Raw genomic sequence first — 12,484 nt, forward strand, 5'->3', positions numbered from 1 at the left:
TGGGCTCCTTAGTTGTGGCATGTGAACTCTTAGTTGTGGCATGCATGTAGGATCTAGTTCCCGGACCAGGGATAGAACCCAGGCCCCCTGCATTGGGAGCACGGAGTCTTATCCACTGCGCCACCAGGGAAGTCCCTCACTGCAAAAATTCTGACTGAGGCCAGCTCCGGAGGGATAGATATGTTACGTGTTTACATCACTCAGAGCCAAAGCCTTCCTTGTGTACACTGTGTCTAGCTAAAAAGAGGGAATGAGGAAGGTAAGTAGATATAAGATAAGCTTTTCCCCATTAGTGCTGATGGAAAAGAGAGGCACACGGGAGCTCCAAGACACCCAATTCTGATAAGGATGAAGGGAGGTCTGGCCACGTCTCAGGGGAATAACCATAATAACCACGGTTAACAGCTTCCATTTATGGACGACTTCCTAGTCCCAGGTTTTCTGCTGGTTACTTTATATGCGTTAGGTTGAACCATATGAAATTTCTGTTTTGTAAAATACAAAGAGTCAAATACCTGCACATTCATACGGTTCGACATACCATCTCATTTCATCCTCACCACAACAGCCCCATTAAACGGATATCACTGTCCCCACTTTACAGATGAGAAAACCAAGACTCAGAAAGTGAAAGTCTTGGTTTAAGGCTGAACAATCAGTAAGTGCTGAAACCAAGCTTTGAACCCACGTTGTCCCAATAGAAGGCCAGAGTGCTTTCCAGCACACCACAGCTACCAGGGGAGCAAAAGGGTTAAACTTAAGAATTAAAAGACGCTGGAACTTCCCTGGCGGTCCGATGGTTAAGACTGTGCTCCCAGTGCAGGGGACTCAGGTTCAATCCCTGGTAGGGGAACTAAGATACCACATGCTGCGTGGTGCAGCCAAAAAAGAAAAAAAATTAAAAACAAAAGAAGAATTAAAAGACCCTAAGGTGTTACAGACTAGAGATTCTTCGAGTCAGCAAGGTCTCAGGGGGACCGTCTCAATCTTTATCCGCCACCCGGGTTCTAAAGTAGAGAGGTAGCCGGAACTGCCTTCCCCGCTCCTTCCTCCCAACCACAAGGGGCGCCAAACGCCAACAGCTTTGCTCAGATGGCCCTCCGCGCACCCGCCGGGCCTCTCTTGTTTCTCCACGCACCCGCCCAGCCCCACGGCTTCGCTCCGCACCCTGCTCCCAACCATCGATCACTGCGCAGGCGCCCCAACCAGGCGTCGGGGGAGGTGGTGGGCCCAGGGGCAGGCCGCGTGGCAGTTGGTCCGGAGCGGGTCACGTGGTCACGGTGCCGCCGCGCGAGCGTGCGCAGAGTGGCTCAGCGCGGCCGTGACGGAACGACGAGGCGTGGAGTTGCGCGACCTCGTCCGCCCGGCCCGGCCCCCGCCCCTTGGCTTGCCGCTCCGCCCCCGCGGGGCGTCCCGGGCCGCTAGTTCCCTCGGCGGCGGCCGCGCGCGGCCCGGGGTCGCCGTGAGTACTCACGAGGCCAGCCTGTGAGGCGGCCGCCACGGGGACGGGACGGGGCGGGGCGGCCGGGCCGCGGGAAGGGGTCGGGGCCCGCCCCGCCTCGGCCGGGGTGGATAAAGTGAGGGGCTTGCGCCGGGTGGCTCTGAAGGGCCCTCCTGGCCTTGACAGGCTTCGCTGAAGGCTGGGCGGCTGGCGACACAGATCGGGCACAGAGCTTCTTCCCCGGGAGGCAGGTGTTGGGTGTCTTTGGGGTCTCCGGAGGAAACCGGAGAAGAGCTTTTAATTGCTCCCCTAAAGGAGGCCTCAGGGCCTGTCCTGAGAGCGCGGTGGCAGCCAGTGTTCAGGGGCTCACGCCGGCCTCTGCCTCCGCCGGGTATCCTGGATAGCGGGAATCGCAGGTCTGTGGCTTCTCCCCCGCACTCTTTGTTCTGTGGCCTAGGCTTTCTGAGAGGAGCGCTCGCTGTAGAGCGGAGTAACCTGCTTGCCCAGTACCACAAAGCTGGGAGTCAAACCCAGAGTATAAACGATGAGATCGGAGGCTTTGACTAGATGTAAAGTTGTCACACCGGAGAAGCGCCCTTGGGCCTAGGCCAGGACCTTTGTCATCCGGACTTGAGGCTTATTTACATTTGGCCTGTCCTCGTGCAAATTCTCCGTTAGCTGCCATCATCCAAAGCACTGAAAAACAGACACCCTTCTCTGGGCATTCTTCACACAGTCTGTATTTGGCCTGGCTTTTCTTGAAAGGTTCCCTGCTTTGCCTCATTTGGATAAGTTAGATAGGTCTCTCTTGCTTAAGTCATTAACAACTCCCTTAAGTGGTTGTACCCAAATCACAGGAAAAGTGGCTGTAATTAGAACCTGTCAGATGTGCGTAAGTCCCAATTCCACTTTACTCCTGACCCTAAGCAAGTAGCTTGACCTCCCTACACCTGATTATTCTATACATAACATGAAAGCTTTGAAATAGACCATCTTTCAGGCTTATTCCTCTTTAAAATGTCTGTGATTCCATGAATTCCATAACTACCCACCATTCCCCTTTTCCCACTCTTCACCATTTAAACCCATTCTCCATCTCTCCAGAGAAATGAGCCTTGAGATTAGAAGGTGGGAGTCCCTTTCACTGAAACAGCCTGGTTTGAAAAAGGTGGTAGTTTCTGAATTGTCTTTTCCCTGGACAGGAAAAATTTCCTCTGAACTACCTTTTTCTCCTTGTGATAACAACAGAAAACAAGCAGCAACAGCCCTTGGAGCGAGACTAAGTTTTCTTGACTTCCACAGTGACAGAGAGCTTGTGAAAGTTGGTACTTCTGGCCTACGCTGCCATCATCCTACCACCCAGCCCAAGACAGCCCAGGCTGGACATTAGTGCCTCCCTCTTTATTCCTCTGTGATCATCCAGATCAGCGCCTGACTGTTTATTTTCAAATCTCACAAACACAGCTGCCAGATCTTCATATTCTGGTTCTCGGCTGCTCTTGAAGGTGAATGGAGTCTTGCTTTTTAAAATCATTTTTGTATGATTTTTGTCATTTTTGTCTACGTAGATGTGTTTAAGTTCTTGTATGTCTCTCCCCTTTGGCTTACGTCTCCAGCAGACAGTTCATTCATTCATTCACTCATTCAATAAACGTGTGTTGAGGGGCTGGCATTATAGACAAAAGAGTCGAAGCCTCTACCACCATAGAGCTTATATTCTGGTGGGAGGTAAATGCAATAAACATTTTGTGCATCAGAGCGTGGTAGATGCTGTGGAAAAAAAGCAAGGAAGGGGGATGGAGAGTGCTAGTATGTTGTGTGTTGGGGTTTTGCTGTTTTATATAGGATAGTCAAGGTGACCTTCAAGCAGAGATCTGAAAGGGTAAAGGAGTAAGCCATGTGGGTATCTGGTTGAAAAGCATTCCAAGAAGGGTGGCCAGCAGGGGCAAAGGCTCTGTGGTGGGAATATGCTTGATATGTTTGAAGAACAGCAAGGAGACATTTATGGAGTCTTAGTGATAATCTTCCTGTTCACATTTAGAGTTAACTTTTTAGAGAGAGCCCTTACAAGAGTAGACTCTGATTTTGTTTTTCTTTTTATGAAAATTTCCAACTATACACAGAAGTAGAGAGTGTAAGAAACCGTTATGTACTCATCATTCAGCTTCATCAGTAATCAACATTTTGTCATGTTTATTTCATCTCCCCCCCCGACTTTTTGTGCTGGAGTTGTATTTTAAAGCAAATCTCAGATATCACGCCATTTCACCTCTAAGAACTTCAGTTGCAGTTTCCCTTTGCATTTTTTTTTTTTTTCTGCATATGGTTTTTGATGGGTCAGTCAGCACTGCCAGCTGGAGGACTGCTGTGCTGTTTGCCCTGGCATTGTGCTTTATAACTCCATTCTGCGTCAGTTACCAGGTTTAAGTTGGTATCTGAGGAACAGATAGATCATAGGCCGTTGAAACACGCAAGGATTTAGAACAGTGGTTCTCAGAATAACTTGGAGGGCTTGTTAAAACAGATTACTAGACCTCTGGAGTTTCTAATTAGTAGGTCTCAGTAGGGGGTCTGAGACTTTGCATTTTTAACAAGTTCCCAGGTGATATTGATGCTGCACATCCACAGACCTTACTTGGGAACTACTGATCTAGAAACGTAAGGTTAAATAGAACCATATTAAAGACCAAGAACACCTCTGTGTAAGGTTGGAGTGGATGAAACTGAGATAAGTGCAGAGCCAAGAAGGCCTAGGACAGTGGTTTTTAATCTTGTGAAAGGAGTAGGGGTTAGTGTTTTTCTGAGCATTTCTTAGGATCATTATTACATTATTTGGGGAGTAGGTTCCAGGAGGAATCCAGGGCATTATTTTGGCTGTGACAACTCAGACTGTGTCTACCAGAGAATGATCAGTGTTGTTGAGGACTTTTAAACTTAGCTATGATTGTTATATAAAGGCTTTTATGGATACTGGTGTTAAATAAGAGATAATGACTCAATTTGGAGAAGTAACTAGAGGTAAAGAGTCCAAAAAAAGAGTCTGCTTCTGATGGTGGTTGGCGCTATGAAGAATATTCTAAAATGAACTGACTAGACTGAGTAGCATAAGCATCCGGTCCTGCCATCATTTTTGGCTTCAGGGGTTGATATAGCATTATGAACTAGAGCAAGAACTTGCTTCAATCACAACTCTCCAGCTGGAGAACAATAATGTCTTACGTTTGTATAGTGCTTTCACGATTCATTATTTTTAAAGAACTGTGTGTACAAGTGTGTGTACATGCATGCAGGTATGTCTCTGTGTGCAAGTGTCTGTACATATGTATAATAAAAGTGTACCCATAAATGTGTGCTTGTGTATTTGCCACCCAGTTATTAAGTGGTGATGAGATCAATTGTTGTCTACTTTCTACAGGACAGTGACTTGTTACCACCACAACAGCAGAGCCTTCCTTCCTCAGCAGATCTCCAGTCAGCCCCTGACATCTCCCCCTCCCTCCCTTGTCTCCCTTTGTGGCCTCCTAAATGCCCATCTCGTTGGCCTGGGTTCAACTGGTGGTATGGAGGGGTGCTGCCTAGCACTGACCTGGGAGTGTGTGTGACCCACTGACCCAATGGTGAGAACTGACTGCCCAACTCTCCAACTGATCATCCAGGGGTAGATGGAACAAAGTGCAGACCTCACCTTTTCCCGGTGTTTTCCCTCCCACCCTTTTGGTAAATAGAGTGGCTATTTGAAGTTAAAGGAGGGAGAAGGGGCATGGAAACAGTATTACTTGGTGTGTGTATAGGGAGTTTTCTTGGGAAGGAAGGGGAGAGTTAAATAAGGGTTAGAAAAGAGCTAGGTATGCTTGAGAGCCACCTTGGGTAATGATCCAGAAGAGGCCAGCTTGTACTAAAACTTAGATATGCCTAGGAATCAACCTTGACATTGAACTCTTCCTCATGCCTCCCCCACTGGCTACCAGAGCTTCAGTCATCATACCCCATACCTAAGAAGGCTAAAATTCCCTACTGCTTTCCTCCATGACACCAAGTCAGTGCTAGACCATGGATATGACCAGATTCAGGAAGAGAGTGAGACGCTCCCAAAGGGTGAGGGGAAGGGAGCAAAGGGATTAGGGCCTCAGTTATTCTATCCCAAGGGACCTCCCATTCTTTGTGGAAACCTGTTTCCCATCCTAACCCCACTCTGTTCCGTGGGATAACAGGGACCCAACAAAGGGTTGTATCCTTATTTCTCATCATTAGGACATCAAAGGCCAGTTCTGGAATGATGATGATTCGGAGGGAGATAATGAATCAGAGGAATTTCTCTATGGAGTTCAGGTGAGATTACAGCCCCCAAAACCCATGTTGGATGGTCTAAACGTGTGCTTTTCTCTGGATACATCAAGAGTGAAAGATTATTTTGAGTAGAGATGAAGATACAACGTCAGTGTAATCTGAGGATTATCTTGTCAGAGCTGATTTCCTATCTTTGCTCTTGCCTGGAACTCATATCTTTCCCAGTGTAAACTACACCCTCTGTACATGGAGGTTACCCATATCAGGGGTCCCTGGTCCGAGGCCTGTTAGGAACCGGGCTGCACAGCAGGAGGTGAGCGGCAGGCCAGCGAAGCTTCATCTGCCGCTCCCCATCGCTCCCCATTGCCCGCATTACTGCCCGAACCATCTCCATTCCCACCCCCACCCTCCACCCCCGCTACCCTGGTCTGTGGAAAAATTGTCTTCCAGGAAACCGGTCCATGGTGCCAGAAAGGTTGGGGACCGCTGACCTATATGTTCTTAGTTTTAAAACATTATTTTCTGGCTATTCCCTCACTAGCCAGCAGGGGTCGTTTCATTCCTTAGGGTCAAATTTTTAAAAGATTATTCTACCAATGATTGTTTAATGCTATCACTGCCTAGGGCATGATCCTGAGCAGGAATGTTGGACTCTAGACAGAACCAATCTGAGTTAAATTCTGTACTCTTCAGTCTGTTCTGAGTTCTTACAGAAGGGATCCCTAAGTGTCCTGGTCAGGGTTGAGAGAAAAAGCTGAGGCTTAAGGATGTGAACTCCTTAAGCAAAGCCTGCAGTTGGTCTACTAAAACTTCCTAGAGTGGTGATGGAGGGAGACTTGTCTGTCAGTGAGACTTGTCTGGTGGCCCAGCTAGGGCCACCACCAAAAGCCCCTTCATATAAGCAGCTTTTGCTTGTATGTATTGCTGTAGTTTGATATCCCTGTTCTGGATGTTTCTTCATGTTCTGTTTTTCATCTCTCTTCCCCTCTGTCTTTCCCCTCCACCATTTTTGCTGCTGACCTAGGGGAGCTGTGCAGCTGACTTATATCGACACCCACAGCTCGATGCAGACATTGAAGCAGTGAAGGAGATCTACAGTGAAAACTCTGTATCCATCAGGTGGGACTCTACTTCAGGGATGGCAGGGGACTCAGCCACTTCTTTCTGAGTTGTTAAAAGGGTAGAGGTTTTTTCTTTATGGTATGATGGGGGCGCAGGTGGTCTGTGGACCTTGATAAGTTTTGAGCTTAATGATGGTGGGGGTTGCTTAGAATACTTGAGGTTGGCTGACAGGAGTAAGTAGGAAAGTATAGCCACTTTTCTTAGAAGTTCCCTCTTATCCTAGACTCCTCTAGGCTGATAGTTTCACCTTTGAGGTAAGAAGGGCTTCTGGCCTGGCAAAGGCCCAGATCATAAAAGTGGCTTCAGGCTGTAGCTAAGAACCTAAATACAGAGCTGGCTTCCACCCTTCCCTCTCCCTTATCCCCAGGCTCTGTTCTCCCTCCACCTCAGTCTCTGTTCCCTTCTTTCTCCCTTAATGAATCTCACTTGTGGTTGCCTGTATCTCTATAGAGAATATGGAACTATTGATGACGTGGACATTGACCTCCACATCAACATCAGCTTCCTCGATGTAAGTGGTGCTGGTACCTGCCAACAACATGTCTCGTTGGGCTTGTGGATTTTGCCATGTAGGCCTGGAGTCTTGTTCCTGACTGCTGTATTTGAAGCACATATTATTCATGCCTGTCTTTCCTAGATCATCAGCAGACAGTGCTGTGTGCATGTGTGTATCATATAGTGAAAACTTCAAGTCCATTCCTCTCTGTTGCTAAACTAGAAACTATTGACCTTACTCTTTTAGGAGGAAGTTTCTACAGCCTGGAAGGTCCTCCGGACAGAACCTATTGTGTTGAGGCTGCGATTTTCGCTCTCCCAGTACCTTGATGGACCGGGTAAAGGCAGTGACTTTGGGCATGTGGGTGCTCTGTGTGTGGTCTCATCCAAAGTCCTAAATTAACTGAGGTAGAGAAAAACTAGGAACAAGGCCTGTTGGTGTAATCTGTAGGCCATTGGTAGGAGCTTTTCAGTCTCTTCTCATTGGTGTCTTCATACCCTATTGCCTGATAGTCATGCCTTAAAGGCCTTCCTGGTTAATGAAATTGTATTCTCCAGTTCCCAGATATTACTTATTCCTCCCCTTCCCCTCAACTTCCAGTATAAGTTGAGGATATTTGAAATTGGTCAGACAGTTCCCAGAATCTACCCTCTGCCTCAGATATTTCCCTTGTCCATCATTATTGTTTAGAGTACCCTTAGAATCTGAGGAAGCTAATCCACTGAAATGGGGCTTTGGACTCCCAGGAGGATAGACATGGATACATAGTAGGAGCTTTCTCTTCTCTTTGCAGAACCATCAATTGAGGTTTTCCAGCCATCAAATAAGGAAGGATTTGGGCTGGGTCTTCAGTTGAAAAAGTAAGAACTTTGATCTTTCTGGTTATGAACATTGAGGGAAAGAGAGATGGACATGTGGATGGACAGGCAGACTCTTGAATGTTTCCTTCCAAAAGTGTATTTCTGAGATATGCCCAAGAAAGACTAAAATAAATTTGGGGAGCCAAATTTATGGTTAGGTAAGGGAGCTTGTGTTTCTGGGGTATCTGGCCTTGGGGCTTCCTGGAGGTGAGAGGTGAAATTCATCAGTACTTAGCATTTAAGGAAAAGCGCAACCCTGGCATTAGAGTCATGCTCATCACATTTCCTCAGAGTGGGGCTCTAGGATTTCAGACAGTTTTAATTTATTGAATGTGTTGAGCACCTTGCTAAGTATTTGGTATACAATACTGAGAAGTGAACTCAGTTAAGTTCCAAACAGAGTCCAGTGGATACATGTTCTAATACAAGTGAATATGTAAGATTTAGAAAGAACACAGAGGAAGGTGTAGGTGTAACGTAGTCTGGTGGCAGGTGGATGAATGAAAGATGAAAGGGAGATGATTACTGGTCTTCAAGGATGGATAAGAGTTGCCCATGTAGACAGTGGAGTAAATAACATTTGCAAGGGCACAGTCATGTGAAGCAGCATGTGTGTAGGAAGCTTCAAGTAGTTACGTATTGCTAGTAAAATGCAAGGGGAGAATGGTAGGAACTAAAGTTAAAGCCAGAGAAGCAGGAAGGAGTCCAAATCAGAGAGGATCTTGGGCTTTTGGTAGCATTGAAAGGTTTTAGGCAGAGAAAGGACATGGTCAGATTTAGTTTTAAAAAAACCATTCTGGTAGCACTGTGCAAAATAGGTAGGAGGGGTGAGATAAGAGACCAGAACTGTTTTAATAGGAGGCATTTGTAGAAGTCCATACATGAGATGATGAAAGCCTGAACCAAAGTACAACTGTAGGTAAGATTAGAGATGAGAGATAGACTAGAGAAATTTGCAGCGTTTAAAATCAATAAGACTTGAAGAATGATTTGGGTATGTTGTATATGATAAGAGCCAAGGAATAGTGGAATATTACTCTTAGGTTTCCAGCCTCGATGTCTGGGTAAATTTTAATACCACTCATTTATATAGGGATTTAGAAGAGGAGCACGTTTGTGGGACGAGGACAGATAGTTCCATTTTAAACATGTTGTTTAAAGTTAACTTTAAGATATTCCAGTGGAGATGCTCAATACAGAGTTAGATATGTAGATTTGATACTTATAGGAGAGGTTCAGGTTGAAGTTATATAGCAGTGTATGGGTGAGACCTGCACCCAGTGTAGAATATGAGATTGCTAAAGGAGAGCATGATAGAATGAGAAGAAAATAAAATCAAGGGCAGAACACCCTTTAACCCAGACAAAATACCAGGAGTAGGTAGAGGAAGAAGAAACACTGAAGGTAAGTCAGAGAAATTGGAGAAGAATGGGAAGAGAATAGAGTCAGAGAAGGCAAGGAGGAGCATTTCTACAAGGAGGGCCAGATGCCAGAGAGGATGAGTAAGAGGAGAACTTAGGAGTTTCTGTTGGATTTAGCATCAAGGTGAGAGCAGTTGTGGAGTGGTGAAGGTAGAAACCAGAATACAGTAAGTATTCTGGAGAAGTGAGTGATTGGCAACAAAATAGAAACAATAAGTGTGGATTAAGAAATTTGGATGAGGATATAAGGGGAAGAGGGAGAGGTAGCTAGGCTGAGGTAAAGAAACTTGAAACTTTTTGTAGACTTCAGTAAAGGAACTGACAGGAGAGGGGGATGATTGACAGATCAAGGTCCCATGAGGGGCTGAGATCTAGAGGACAAATAGAGCAATTGATCCTTAATAGGAAGGTCACCTTGTCTCCAGAGAATGGAGGGATCAAGTAAGGGTAGAAATGGAAGTAGATTCTGTAGTAGGGTTGCAAAATTATGGAAGATGATATCTCATGCCTTCAGTTTTCTCTATTGAGAAGAGAGACTATCAGTTGTAGGTGAAGTTAGGAGCTTAAAGAAGGTGATAAGGATTTAGAATAAGAAGGTAGAGTGATACTAGAGAGAACTGATCAAGGACAAGTGAAAGGACTGACAAGACTAGCTGAGGGCCCAGCCCAAGTTGGAAACCATAAATTTGGGGATGTAATGTTTTGCCTAACAATGTCATACCCTTCGTGTCCCTTGTCCTTTTCTTCACTATTCACAAGGCAGAGGGTGGTACTCACCACTTCTGTTCCACTTTCAGTATAGCTCTTCTTGGCAATAAATTGCCAGGTTCACAGCTTTTGCAGACTCACCTTTGAGATCTCCCTCTAAAGGCAAAGTATTTAAGAATTTTTCTGGACCATTAGACTAGGTAAGGGAGTGGGAATTTATCCACGAAGGTAAAGAGGTACTTTAGGACAGTACATTTCCATGTGCTAAGATTATATCAGTGGGGTCTTGAGACACACCTTCCCCTACAACAACTAGCTTTGCAGTCACTGGGTCTGAATTTTAGATTAGTTGCCTTTCATAGCCCTATTTCTTGACCTGGGCTTCCCCTGCCTGAGCTTCTCTAAGCCTGTTCCTCTTTAATTCTTTAGGATCCTGGGTATGTTTACATCCCAACAATGGAAACATCTCAGCAACGATTTCTTAAAGACCCAGCAGGAGAAGAGGCACAGCTGGTTCAAGGCAAGTGGTACCATCAAGAAGTTCCGAGCTGGCCTCAGCATCTTCTCACCCATCCCCAAGTAAGTTTCTCCATGAGCTGATTATCTCTAATCACTGTAGTCTCATCTAAGCCTCCACCCCACTTTCTTGATTATGTAAATTATTCTATCCTCTTCCTAGGTCCTCTAAATTCTGTAACTTTAACTACTAATACCATCCACATGGTCCTGTCCCTTATGTGTCTTTACCCTTCTACTCCTGACCCAGTAGTCATATCTCGTCCTTTATGTAAAAGACGGTACCTAGCGCATGGTACGTGTTTGGAGAAATGTATGCTAATCTCTCCATCTTTACTTTCTTGGACACTTATCCTTATTCCCTATCCTAAGGAGGCAGAGTCAGAGCTAATAGGCCCCAAGTCCTTGCTCTTACGGAAGGGCACATTGATTTACTACCTAGGCTCTGGAAATAAATATTGCTCAATTCTTTGATCCTAGGCCTACATTTATCCCCCCTGGTGCCTTCTGATCTTCCGAAAGGCAAATACAAACCCAGATTTGTAGTTTTCCAGGTGCCATTATTGACAGACCCACAGACATTAGGCTCTTTGGGGTCCAACTATTGCCTAGTAGTTTACACACACACACACACACACACACTCTCTCTCTCTCTCTCTCTCTCTCTCTCTCTCTCTCTCTCTCTCTGTCTCCCCCTCTCCCTCCCTCTCCCTCCCTCTCTCCCTCCCTCTCCCTCCCTCTCTCCCTCCCCCCCCCCCCAAGTGAAACGGGCATCCTCTCCAGTGTATCATTCCTTACCTGGCCTAGATGCTGCACAGAACGACCTAGGCTTTGCCTTTGCCTGCCCTCATGTTCCAATCTGAAGAACACATAGATAATGACATAAAAATCAAACCAGTTGTGTAGTGATCTACTTGCTTTGACAGTTTGATCCAGTGGAACTTTCCTCAGATATGAGTTGCTCTTTGGCTTAGGTCATTTCATCTATTTTTATCTCCAGACCTCTTCTTTTTTTTTTTTTTTCTTTTTCTTTCCGGTCATGCCATGTGACATGAGAGATCTTAGTTTCCTGACCAGAGATCAAACCCGCACCCCCTACATTGGAAGTGCGGAGTCTTAAACACTGGACCCCCAGGGAAGTCCCTCCAGGCCTCTTCTAGGGCTCATACTGAATCCTCAGTCTCATCACTTCTCTTTGCTCTGTGTCAGGTCCCCGAGTTTCCCTATCATACAGGACTCCATGCTGAAAGGCAAACTGGGTGTACCAGAGCTTCGAGTTGGACGCCTCATGAACCGTTCCATCTCCTGCACCATGAAGAACCCCAAAGTAGAGGTGTTTGGCTACCCTCCCAGCCCCCAGGCAGGTCTCCAGTGCCCCCAGCACGTGGGCCTCCCTCCCCCAGCATGGACCTCTCCTTTGGTACATGGCTGAGGAGGGTTTGACTTGGGTGTTAGAGGGTGGGAGAGGAAATGTGGGAATACAGCTTCTCAAAGTGGGGTGGGGGTCTGGTTGTCTAGGCATCATAAACCAAACCTGGGCATGAATCATGAGTGAGTAGAATGGAACACATTTTTTAATAGTTGTGAACTTATATCTGAACAGTCTGGCAGGCTTCTCTGATAGTATGTCATG

The 12,484-nt window shown here is 46.2% G+C and overlaps 1 protein-coding gene across 9 annotated transcripts in view; it reads left to right on the forward strand.

Annotated features, from left to right (window-relative positions):
* The first annotated feature begins 1,315 nt into the window (after positions 1-1,315).
* Positions 1,316-12,484, forward strand: part of PARP6 (poly(ADP-ribose) polymerase family member 6) — a 28,004-nt gene continuing 16,835 nt past the window's right edge. For 2 of the 9 annotated variants that reach the window (XM_060097042.1, XM_060097044.1), the window contains exons 1-10: positions 1,316-1,857; positions 2,690-2,946; positions 4,857-5,058; positions 5,693-5,770; positions 6,753-6,847; positions 7,301-7,361; positions 7,593-7,683; positions 8,140-8,206; positions 10,765-10,914; positions 12,061-12,271. In XM_060097042.1, coding sequence (XP_059953025.1) covers positions 5,056-5,058; positions 5,693-5,770; positions 6,753-6,847; positions 7,301-7,361; positions 7,593-7,683; positions 8,140-8,206; positions 10,765-10,914; positions 12,061-12,271 — 756 coding nt within the window. In that variant the 5' untranslated portion in view covers positions 1,316-1,857; positions 2,690-2,946; positions 4,857-5,055. Of the gene's footprint in view, positions 1,858-2,689; positions 2,947-4,856; positions 5,059-5,692; positions 5,771-6,752; positions 6,848-7,300; positions 7,362-7,592; positions 7,684-8,139; positions 8,207-10,764; positions 10,915-12,060; positions 12,272-12,484 lie in introns of those variants that run through there. The other 7 variants (XM_060097045.1, XM_060097046.1, XM_060097047.1 and 4 more) reach the window with 5 other exon arrangements.

This window comes from Mesoplodon densirostris, chromosome 4 (assembly GCF_025265405.1).
Source record: "Mesoplodon densirostris isolate mMesDen1 chromosome 4, mMesDen1 primary haplotype, whole genome shotgun sequence".
In the NCBI taxonomy this organism is placed as follows: domain Eukaryota; kingdom Metazoa; phylum Chordata; class Mammalia; order Artiodactyla; family Ziphiidae; genus Mesoplodon; species Mesoplodon densirostris.